General features: G+C 44.4%; 1 protein-coding gene across 1 annotated transcript in view; it reads right to left on the reverse strand.

Annotated features, from left to right (window-relative positions):
• Positions 1-12,879, reverse strand: part of LOC142804425 (UPF0764 protein C16orf89 homolog) — a 92,672-nt gene that overhangs the window by 20,736 nt on the left and 59,057 nt on the right. The window contains exons 2-4 of the mRNA XM_075891112.1: positions 6,048-6,104; positions 1,755-1,916; positions 105-252 (exon numbers count right to left, since the gene is read on the reverse strand). Coding sequence (XP_075747227.1) covers positions 105-252; positions 1,755-1,916; positions 6,048-6,104 — 367 coding nt within the window. The remainder of the gene's footprint in view (positions 1-104; positions 253-1,754; positions 1,917-6,047; positions 6,105-12,879) is intronic.

Here is a 12,879-nt window from a genome sequence, read left to right on the forward strand (position 1 = left end):
AAAATTTTTAATGCTTCGATTGGACATCGCGAAAATTGTGATTCGATATTTACTTATTTTTGGACTAGTGAAAGCGACGTCAATGTGATGCCGATTGCGCTTACCGTGGCGTTGATACCTCCAAGATGCAAAAATCTGAGAAGTCCTCTAGAAATCCTTCGGAACCGAGCGGTATCTTCATGAAGTCTGCGTTGACACGAGATGGCGGGAAATCGAAAGCCCAGTTTCCGAGCCGAATAATGGGAAGCAGAGCTGCGATGAAAAATAGCCGCGCTTAGCTGTGTCTGCAGTAAACGGAGGATTACACTTATAGCCGGTGTTGTCATCAAACTAGATAATTCAGAGCGATTGTATACTATTCACAACAGTGCAAGATATAATGAATGAGATAAACCAGACAGACGCGCAAGCGTCTGTGTGTGTGTGTCTGGTTTATATTTTTGTAGCGCAGTTATCTCCTTTGTGTTAACATGCACCAACTCGTCCTGCAACAAGTCCTTTTAGACTGCTATATGGTCACCTTCAGGAGTACTTACTTCAAGGAATGCTTGGTCGATCGCTTTCGCAGCATTCGTATGCGGAAGACATTGATTGAGTGGAGCGTGTCTTATATCAGCTAAAAACGAAACATTCAGCAGGTTTTCGTGAATGTTCCCGCTTCCGTATCACTGAAGCGCTGGTAGAGGGGTTGCCGTCTGGCCGTCTTGCTGTTTTTGCAGTCACACATTTTATCTTACAGCACACGCCAAGCTTCTGAAGAACATTTTGCTTCATTTTCTATTTTCCTGAAGAACCCGCGTGCTCCAGCACTGTTTCTCACTGTGCCTCTCTTCCCCCTTCGTGACGAACGCCGTAACTTTCATAGTCTGCCGCCTGCACAAAACCCAGCTATAATTGCCGGTAGTGCAACTCCTAAATTTCTAACCAGCGTTCTCGAGTGACCACAAACACATAAGACGAATGTAAAGGACACTTGTCACTTTCGTTTTGCGTACTTGTCGTCTAAAAGTGTCGCGCCCGTTATATCAGGGTGGTTGTTATGTCAACTCAGTGCCTATCTTTAGTTTGTGTTACCCTACGAGCTAGCGTCAGCTCTAAGCGGCGTGTAATACTGCCGACTAATATGATGTTTACCATTTGTTACTTCATCGGTTGTTTTGCACTACTGTTGACCAATGTCTTCGCAATCCCAGTGAGAGTATGGCTTCATGACAGTTTCCTCGGACTGTGGATTGGCTGACGGGTACCAACAGAATGAACTGCGCACAGCCCAGATCTCACCCCTGCTAATTCTTCCTTTGGGGATTAGCTAAGTAGCAAATGTATAAATGTTAAAGTTAAAACCAAGGTATCCTAAGAGTCTGGAACACAATATTCATGGGGTGTTCACCAACTTTATGTAGATAGGTTGCTACTCAGGTCCGTGCAGACTGTTCCTCAAAGCGAGCGGAAAATACGGGTGCCTACGTAGGAACGTACCGCAATGAACATACGATTTGTAATTAACGGTTGATTCGTTGTTTATATTTCTGAATTACTCATTCTTATAAATGGGGGTTGACTTTACAACCGTATACACATGAGATGTGAGATATCGAATAGTCCCGACTAGTGCTTTAATAAAGGTAACGTGGACCTTCACTGAGTAATATGGCAAACCACGGGTTGTGAGTTGTTTGGGGCTTGGAGGAAGATCGAGTGCGTGCTCACTGTCTGTTTAGTTGCTTACACATACACACGCGCATGCGACTCACCTGCGGCTGACTCCACGGTGAGGGTATCTAGGAACAAAGGCGCTCCCCGCTGGTAGATGTCTAGGGACAGCTTGAACAGCTCCCGGGTGCGGTTGAGCGCGGTCGCAGCTTTCGTCAGGCTGTGCTGCGCTTCCTTCGACTGCGCTCGTGACTGGCGTGCTGCTGTGTAATACAATGACCGTTAAACACTGGGCCCTTTGAATTGCTTCACAGCTCACGCAAATAACATCGAGAAGGTAGAAATTACATTGAGAACACCAAAGCCAACATTGAAAACACCAAAATGGAAATATTGGACATGTCGGATGCTGCCAACAATAACTTTGTGGTGCAATTTTGTGTTCATTTCACATAACATACTTCAGGGTACTTGAGCTTACTTCTTAAAAACACATGTAAACACACACACACACACTCACACACAGATACATACACTCACATGCACACACACGCAAGCACGCAAGCATGTACACATACATGCATGTATGCTTGAACACGCACACACGCACACACACATACACACAGATGCACGAACGAGTACGAATGCATCCAGGGGAATGATGGTACAAGCAGCCCCTGAAGTATGAAAACGGAGGACAATTAAATGCGCATTATTCATCATTCACAAAAAGTTATCGGTATTGATTACCACATATAGCGGAGCGTAGAACGTGGCTGCTACTATTCGCTAGTAACTATTCCCTTTTATAAAAAACTGTGGGAATGACCAACAGAAAGCTTAAGCTAATAGATTATTTTTGTCTTTAAAACTTGCCTCTTCGGCGTTCTTGGATAGCTCGGCAGATAGAGAAATAGCAGACACTAATAGGATTTTTTTTTCATTTATCATATTGGAGCGCAAAATAGAAAACAACATAACTTCTGTCTCTTCTTGCACTTACAAATACATAGAGGGCATGGTCAGACAAAACAATAAAATAAATGGCAGCATATCCACAGGGTGAATGACGAGAGCGGGCGAAGCATCCGTCCGTTCATTCGTTCTTGCTTCCGTCCGTCCATGCGTCCGTCTGTGTGACCGTCCGTGCGTCCATCCGCCCATCCACGCGTGCGTCTGTTCGTGCGTCCGCATGTCTATCCGTGCGACCTTCCCTGCGTTCGTCCATGCATCCGCCCCTGCGTCCGTCCGTGCGTCCATTCGTCCATGCAGCCATCCATGCGTCCGTCCATGCATCTGTCTGTATGTCAGTTCGCCCATCTAGTCAACACCCCAACTACCACCATCTCGTATCTTTTCATCATATATTCCGCATATAGAAGCACTGCCATACAGCGGACATTCCAAGGACTAAACGAAATGTGGCACACGCACATTTTCTTATGGCTTGCACTTCGTGTCTACTTCCCACCTTTAACCACCTCGAGTTCATGATATATACTAGTTCACTGTATTCATAGAACTGCGGACCAAAGCTCGCTAAATCTTTATAAAACAAAGAAGGTTACGCGCAGAAATTATAACGTAGCAACCCTTTCTTGTCAGCTAATGCTCAATGCCAATGGCTGCTAATGGGGAATGAGAGACAGGAGAATTCGGCTTTGGAACACGCACACTTTCTTACGGCTTGCGCTTTGTGTCTACTTCCCACCTTTAACCACTTTGAGTTCATGGTATATACTAGTTCACCATATTCATGGCACTGAGGTCCACCGCTCGCTAAACCTTTCTAAAACCAAGGAGGTTACGCCCAGCGAGTATAACGTAGCAACCCTTTCTTGTCAAATAGTGCTCAATGTACATGCCAATGGCTGCTAATGGAGGACGAGAGACAGGAGAATTCGGCTTTATATAGCGCGCACGCTGCGAATTTTTTATTGTTCAACAACGCACAGGAGAAATCTCCCACCAGCACAACCTTGCAGGTCAAAGCGTAAGACATGTAACGCACTACTACGAGGGACGAATGGGTGCCGCTTTAAAGAGCTTCGCCCCTTAAAAGAAGATAGGACTTACTCAGTGATGCTTTTACCGTATAAACACTTGCTTTCAACACGAATTCGAAAAATCCTACACTTGGTTGTGATCAGAAACTAACGAGAATATCTGTTATCGAGGGGATGCTAGCGCCGCAAAGCGTGTTAAGTTTCCTTTAGGAACCATCTCGAAAGCGAAACGAGAGCTCTTCAGAAAAATTTTATCACACCCACGGTTGAATCAAATTATCCGCCCATCCGTGCGTGCCCATCCGTTCGTGTGACCGCGCGAACTGACGCACGCACGGATGAGCGAATAATCCGGATAATCCAGGCGCCAATCCGTGCACCCGTGCACGGATGCACGGATGTGCGGAACAGACGCACGCACGGTTGAATCAAATTATTCTTTGGGTTTCAAGCATCAACGCCTGTGCGACCAAGGGACATAAAACGAAACGTGCAACGCCAGCTGTATCGTAGACCTGTTATCTATTAAGATAATCCCAACAGAATAAAAACGTGGCTCACTCCTCGTATTACAAATTTGTATAACGCGAAAAAGAAACGTGTCCTTGCAGAGGTAGTAGAACATTCATTGTGCATTTTTCACCAAAATGGCGAAGGAAGGAATTCTGCAGTAACAATTTGCAGCGTCGTGCGAAGAACGGCAAGCAGCTCGAAACATGCAGCGCACACCTCAAGCAGAAAGCACGCATGAAGGGAGCATACAAAGGTCGAGCATGGACAGACAAATACTCGACACTTAAAAGACGCTGCTCAAACAGAAAGAAAGACGCACTAAACGAACGCACAGATATTCACAGGACGAGCGCGAACAACGGTTGTGTGTGAGCAGCGCGCTCTTTTCGTAAACGCAGCCGCGGCAGCGAGTGAAGTGACGTTCGTGTTCACGCTGCAGCTTCAAAGCAAACTCGTGGTGGAAGCACAAGAGGTACAATGCACCCGAATCCGGAGATAAGCGCGCGAGCCCGTGAGCCACCATGTTAGACAACATCTATACCATGGTGCAAGAATACTTTAGGTGAGCGAACGCCGCGAAGCGAGCGCTTGGCAGAAAGTGAGCCATTGCGGTATGCCGGTAGGTGGCTCGCCGGACTGAGGACTGTGGCCGGCTGCCGGCTAATTCCGCAAAGCACATCCGGCATGTGGGCGACTGTTTTCAAATTGGAGAAAACGGGGTTATCGCGCAATATCAACCAGGCGACACGCATAGAGCGGCGCCGGAAAGAGGGGGTGATAAGGGAGGATGTTGACAGTGCAGCGAGGGTATTGTAACGGCGATAAATGAGCGCCGATTTTTTCCTACCTACAGGGCTTTCCTACACCGTGATAGAGCAGGGGTAAGGTCCTTGGATGAAACAAGTTTTCAAGGTAGCGACATCTTTCCCTTTCCTCATCGCCTAAGTTTAAGGAGCGCCGCCTAGAAGGTTCGAAACTTCCATCAGAAAGCGAATGGTTGCGTTCTTTTGCTACGATGAATAGATGTAAATGTAACAAAATAGAACGAAATGAGTCGTAGAATAATCGGTTACCTTTATGAACATAACCGGTACAACACAATAGCAAGCGGAATGTGCGTTACTCCACTGGCAACGTTGGGCAGTTGTATATCTTACACCACTAGCCATGGCGTCTAGCGTCGTACATCGTAGTTCGTCCAGTTATAACTAGTCCAGTCTTCCGAATGTGTTTTGTTTGAGCTGGGATAAACACTAGGTCTATCTCGGCGCGGCGCGGCCCTTTTCCTCTTTCCGACAAGCATTGCTCACGTCCATTTCAGTGGGACAGAGTCTTCCCTCTTCCACCAAGTCTCACTATCAACCCTCTCAACGAGGCAGTGTCTTTAAACGTTTCCATCAGGCCTCCCTCGGCACATCTCTTTCTCGCTTTCCGCCAAACCTCCTTCTTGCATTTAGGTCACGTCACCAGCATAACGCCAATGACGCCAACGGCACAGGGTCATCTGAGACACTTTCGGTGTCAAAGCACAAATTGTGAAAATGAGGCACTCATCAGAGGAACACACCAAATCTACGCATGCAGTAACAAACTAACAAGCGAGGACGCTTTTTTTTATTGATTACCAGAACTTGCAGAAACGTGCAAGCTCACTTGCAAAAACACAAGGAACACATGCACAAATACCTGCGAAAACAGCCGGTGCTCGAATGATATTCTTGGATAATACGCCCTTCACTTTTTGTTTGCAACCTGTTTCCGTTAGGTTTAGCTACTGGTCAAGATTACAAAGTAATTTGTATTCTTCGAGCTTTTCTTTGTAATTTAGTGGTGTTCCTTTTTTCGCGAATATGCATTTTTTTCGGAGCCATTTACCTCTTAGTGCTGATTCCAGTGCGGGTTGAAAGCGGCGGACCTCAAGTCGAAGCTGATCTGAAAACCAGAAAAATACAATTAGTGTTTCCAATTTTATAGACACTCATACTGCCTCTGTTTCTATCAGTCATTTTCACTCGTTCTGATGCAGTAGTTTTATGCAAAGATTACACATAACGTTTTACCTCGGGGCTTATGCGCCGCAAAGGTTAAGCAGGCAAGATGAAAGGTGCATTCACCCACTCAGACTGGACATTGCCCACACAAACTGCTTTGGGTACAAGAATAAATAGTCGCGGTCTCTCCCATATGCACAACACATAACAAGGAGCACGATAGCAGAATAAATGCTGCTGAAATCCGAGCTCTTTGCCTAACGTAATCCTCTTGGAGCACCTTGCACCGGAGACACTTTGATGACGAAAAATAGGAGTCGGCTTCATCCTTGATATATCTTGTACTCGTGAAAATTGGTCGTATTTCTACTTGACTACTTGGCTCATTGTTCGTCCCTATATAACGGGGTTTTCCGATCTCTTCAGCTAGTGGGCGGTGGTCCTGAAATTCAGTCTCCGTATGAACCGGGACAGGAAATAAGACTAAAGGAGGGCAAGGGAAGGGTGTGGTTTGAACAATAATATATCACCTAATGTTTCCTTTTAGATAACGGGTTTTTCCATATCTCGTATATGGGTCGTTTGTCAAGGTATTCGAGAAACATCGATAATGGTCTCCACCATGAGATCTGAACGCCTATTATGGAAGATATCTTGTTCGACAGTTCTGGTTTAATACATGGCGACAGCATAGTGTGCATAACAAAATAATATAGTTGAGACCAGATACGTCTTTGTAGCTGATGAACGTGATTTAAAAAAAAGACAAAACATTTAGGGCGAAGATAAACACGGACAGACTGAGCCGCATGCATGTTTCAGGCCACCGCTACATGGTGTAGACATTACCTTCACCACGCGGCTTCTTGTGGGGCGTATTCATCGTCTGTTTGCTGTCATCTCAGTACATCGACTTTGCACAAAAATTTCTACTTTCGTTTTTTCCCCTTGTTATTGACGAAATGTAAGCAGCCGTTGGCGCACAAATAAGGTGCCGGCCACTCCTTATTCCTTAGAGGTGTCTTGTAACAACGTACACGTAGAGCCCAAGCGTCCAAGCGTAATAAGTCCATGCATGGCATTTCACGGCCGTGAGGGAATGATTTTCAATGAGCTCGGAAAACTCTGGCGTGCACCTCATTCACAATCGTTTATTTTAAATTGTACCTCCCACATGAGAATTGCAGAGGGTTATCACGCATCGTGACACAAAAATGATGCCATTTTGTGGCTGTAGACACGAGGGCTCGTTAAAGGTCGCACAGTTGCGTCGGTACGAAGCCATTTCCGACCTGATAAGTTGCGTAAAAGCGTTGAAGGGTGCCGCTATTTTTGGACACCCACAGATTTAGAAACTAAAGATTGCGGTCAGGGGTTTTAACATTTCCTTGATTTCTAGCACAGGGTGGAGGAAGCGTTCACGGTATCTTTTTCAGGGAAGACATGTGCTTTCTACTGTGTTAAATACACTAGTGGGATGCAATAATAATAATAATAATAATAATAATAATAATAATAATAATAATAATAATAATAATAATAATAATAATAATAATAATAATAATAATAATAATAAACATATATACATGTTCTTGCACGCTAATATGGAAGACGCAGTCATCACGCTAATTCAAGTAGAGTGGTTAGTTTCGCGCTGTTTCTTTTAGCACGACACTTTGTAAAAACAGGCCATAGCTCTATAGAGAGAAATAAATTATAAGTACACGCATAGCTGAACATGTCAATCAGTATCTTTTTTGACACACACACAAGGAAGTGCTGTTAGACAGAAATCGTATGTCTTACGAAAAGAAAACTCCCTCACTTATGATTTGACGGTTTAACTTGAAGGTGGCTTACACTCACTCACGGGGCATAAATGACTGTTTCAAGTTAATTGTGTAAGTGGGGTTGCATTTGAAATAGCTGACGCATCCCTCATTGGAATGGCCAAACGCACAGCCTGTGACCACAGCGGCAGAAAAAAAAAATACTAGTGGAGACGCGTGTCTTAAGTCGAAACATCGCGACAGCGATATCCTGCCCCTGGTGTGTACTTCAACCACTTAGCGCAAACTTTCTACTGTGCGATGTTACTCGAGAAGTTTCGGGTTACTACAACTTAATTTGAAAGGGGCCTGTACCACTAAAGCCTTCGCATATCTGCATTCTGTGTAACGGGTAGCATTGTTCAAAGCACAAGGAATTACGCGCATGAAATTTTTTCGAACATGCTAAGCACCCACTACATGGTCTTAAATGAATAGGCGCAGTAACACGTGTGCCTTTTGCAATGGGTGGCTGGCTGTAAACCACGACATCGTTACGATAATAATCACATGCTCTGACGTTCGATGGCAATGTACGCTTGTACCACGCAATATCACTGCAATATTACATGTTTGATTAGGAAGCCTGGTCACGGGACGCGTCTTTCTGAAAAGCGCGACACTTATTGCCGCTTGATTTCCAAGCAGAAGAAGTCATTTTGAGTGCTTTAGAAAGCACAGGTGTGGTTACTATTCGAATAATGTGGGCTTGAGTAAATTGTTGGCCCGGCATTTCTCTGCACCGTGCGCGTCTTCCACAGCATATGCATTCTAACTATGCGATGTATAAATGAAGTTTCAGCTACGGTGGTGTATTGTGTCTGCGAGGTCTTTATTTTTACCGCCATTCATGGGTATGTTTGAAAAAAAATGCCTTTACTTGATGTATTTGTACTATAGATGGGGATTTTTTTAGTGTTGGGTGTTCGTCATAGCGCCGTGATACAACAAGAATGAACACGTTAGTTCTGTGTGTTGAATTACTGCCACGTTCAAGCTGAATAAATCCGCAAAAGAAAAATAAAAGAGGCGCGGGTGTGTGGTAGAACACCTGCCTTCAATACAAATGACCTGGGTTCGTTCTTCACTGAGAACCGGAATTTTGTATTACTCCTTCTATTTCTATTTTTCTCAATTTTTCGGTCACGGCCAGAATGGTTTTTCGCTCACAGCCAACGACGCCCCCGCTGATGCCGACGCCTGCATTTCTGCAAAAGGAGCTCTTAAAGGCTATAGTGTTGAAGATTGAGTGAGTTAATTCGTTGTACTCGAATTTGTATAGGGCATTACGAAAAAGAGCAAATGGCCGAGCCGAGCGGCACAAGAGGACAGGGTGCTCTGTCCTCTTTTGTCGGCTTGCTCAGCCCTTTTTTTCTATATCTTAATGTGCTATACCAGTTCAAGTACCCTATAATATTAAATAATATATAATGTAATAATTAAAAATACTAATAGTAATATTATATTATTAATATAATTTTATTAATAATATTAAAATTCCGTCGCGTACATCGTCAAACTCTATCCTCCAGACAGGTGTGACACGTGCCCGTATACCATGAACCACGGTATGTGGGTATCCACCGCAAGTGATTGACAGTTTATATCGATTCCGAAATGGCGACAAGATACATTGGTAACACAAATACGAGATCGTTTAGACAAACGGACATCGGGAGCGTTGACCTGACGAATGCAAATAATAAATGTCGGGGTCTTAGCAGAAATCCCACCCGAACACTCTGCGTGGCAATCAAGTATTTTACCACATACGTCAGGTCCCGAAAACGTTTTGGAAAAAGACCCTACGCAGGCGTAACGTCGATGAAACGCTAAGTGTGCTAGAACTGCTGGCTACATAATTTTACGTTACATAAGTCATGTACATATTCTAGTAACACAGGTGGTACGTTCTGTCAACGTCAGTTGTGTACTCCAGCGCTATTCACTGAAGCCGGTCTACGCAGCGCTGGTTAGGGCTACCATTCTCGTGAGCAGTGCATATCAGCTTACCGAATCACTTTTTCGTAATACCCTTGTTACTGTTGTCAATGTTACGCAACTGTAAACAACTGGTAATATAAAACACATGTGCCTGTTCATAGGGGTGCATCCAGCTACTCATTTTAGGCGGGTGGGGCGTTTGCCTTAAGCAACACCGGTAGAGGGGTGTGTGGTCATGACTTTGTTTATTTTACCATCAAAAAAGCAGCAAACTCTTTTATAGCATAAATACGGTTAAAGTATGCTCACAGTGATTTCAGTCATTTGTCCTAATTGGAGATAGGAGGTGCACTACAAGCACTGAAGTGAGGGAGCGGGGGTGCTGCCACAGACTTCGGAACGGACGGACAATCACCCCTCCCCCCTCCCCCCCCCCTCTGAATCCGCCACTGCCTGTTCAACCTATTCCTGTACGTAGAACATTTGTACATATGCTTAACATCATTTCGGAATGTTTCGCTCAATAAGAATGAATGAATGAATGAATGAATGAATGAACTTTGTTTAAAGTCCGGCAGTGCCCTTCGGGAGAGACAGGGGGGAGAGGATATTAGCCCCTGTCCCTTAATTTTTACCATTGGCATGCTTTGCACGACATCGATTCATAACATAACAGCTTTTACCTTGATACTCATCTCTCGGCTTCTCTCTCTATCTCAACGATCAACACTTAACAGTCTGAGTGCTCCCACGGGTACCCTTAATTTTCATTTTCCCAATCTTTTCCTTTCTCTTCCTTTTTCTCTTTCGCTCACGCTTGGGAACTTGAGCGTTTCTTTTTTACTTGCATCTTGTACCTCTCTCACTTCGCAGCTGAACTTCCATGATAACCTGCTTGACGCGGTATGCATACAATGTGGGACGTCTCGTATCCGCAATAAGCAGCGAAAGATCCTAACGATCTCTCAGGCCGTTGTGTATAAGCTTTTATTTTCCCCAAATTACGCCCACCGGTACAATAAGTGCGAGTCATCTCGCATACACTTATTGCCGTTCCTTGCGTAGCCATTTATCCATGTCTTCCACATTGATTTACGATGCTTTCGCCAGTCTCTCTCAGCTGACGTGAACGAAGTAAAGTTCGCTATACTTCGAACTGTCGTGAACAGACCCCCCTTTTGTTTCTATTTTTTCCTTCTTTCTTTTGCTACAGTGATACATCTCAGAAGTTCGAGGCAGTTTTTTTTTCCCTTTCGGGCTCTCGACACGTAATGGTCCATCCGTTGTTTTCTGGAAAAGCCGCGGTAAAGCTTCTTGGAAACGGAAATAAAGTTCTGGCCACCAGCGAGGACAAAGACGGCACTGCCAACTCCAGACACGCGGTTGTCATTGGCCGTGTGCTTTGTGATGGTTGCTGCATTGACTACAGCTTTAGCTGCATTGCCGAAACAGCGTCTTTCCGTTACCTGCCCAGGGTGAGTTTGCAACAGAGTTTGGAACAGTGCTCAACTGTTTTCAACACCTTCCGTAGATCGTGACCACTTCACAAGTGAATTCTCGTAATTGATGCCACAGTTGGACGATTAAACTAAAGATTGATTGGAACTCTCAATCTTGGTGGCAGAAGTAGAGATAGCACTTGTTAACATAAACTTTGCGAAATCTCTTGGTCCGGATGATCTAAGTGCTGCTTTCTACAATGAACTTACGCATTCATTATCTCCCTATTTGGCTAATCATTTAGTGAAGCGTTTGAAGTGAAATCTCCACCTCCGCCATTTTTGTCCTACCCTACCATTCTCATCCCTTAAATGGCTGATTGAAGGAAACTTCGACGGGTATTAGCCTATCAGTGAGAGTTGTACACATCATATTCAGGCCAGTTGGGGAGAGTGGGTTGGGATTAAGACACCTTTATGGCGGAAGGTTTCACGATTATTCTTTTTTGGCGACTATTCCCATCCCGTAATTCATTCATTCCTGTAGATTACACTTGTTGATTGTTCACCATACTTAGTTGTTTCATTTGACTTCTCCGAACGCCCGTGTTTGTAGGGATTCATGGAAGAAGTTAACCTCGCATTTCGCTTCCATAACACTCACTTTCCGTAGAATACCTGTACACGGCATCGAGCAAGGTACTGTATAGGATCTAATAAATATGCTCTTCTCGCCTCCGTTGTACCATTCATTGTACTTCGTCCATCTAGGCCACGACGTGTTGAAGTGAGCGCGAAAAATGTACATTCCATCAAATTCAAAGTTATTCTTCTAAAAACCCCACTCTAAAACATATCTGGTAAACACGTGGTTACAGAGAATACTTTTGTTCCTTCTGTTAAGTGCTGTCTATGCAATGTGCCGGAAACGAAAGAACATTGCTTTATTACCTGGCAAGACGCTATTCTGTTTTGGGGTGTCCTTCAGCAAGCACTGAAAGAAGTTTTATCATTAATCATCACGCCATACGCTCTCTTCTACCAGCATCGCTTCATGAATCACCATATGATTTATGTTTCCTCATGGGTATGCACAGCTTGTGGAAGACACCTATGCCGAACCGTAATGCAGAACCCGTCACATCTTCAAGCACAGACTTCATTCAAATGGTTATTCCCTTCAAGGACATTTATGACAACCTAGACTTTAGACCAGACTGGTACTCCGTCTTGGTGAGGTGTCCGGCCTCACCCCCTTTCTATAACACGATGTGAAGAACTCTCGCTCTTGTACTACACTCTGTGGTAGCCACTGAGTGTTTCTTAGTAACGCTTGAGCACTTATTGTCCCCATGTGAATGTACTTTTGTTTGATTTGTTTTTGTCACGCAAATACTTCATTTATTAACATGAATGACAGAAAAAAAGTGATTAAAAACTGGCGTAGTTCAGTGGTAGAGTACTGGGCCGCCACGCAGCGAGCCCGTGTTTGAATCCCATTCTA

Source organism: Rhipicephalus microplus, chromosome 1 (assembly GCF_043290135.1).
Source record: "Rhipicephalus microplus isolate Deutch F79 chromosome 1, USDA_Rmic, whole genome shotgun sequence".
Lineage (NCBI taxonomy): Eukaryota > Metazoa > Arthropoda > Arachnida > Ixodida > Ixodidae > Rhipicephalus > Rhipicephalus microplus.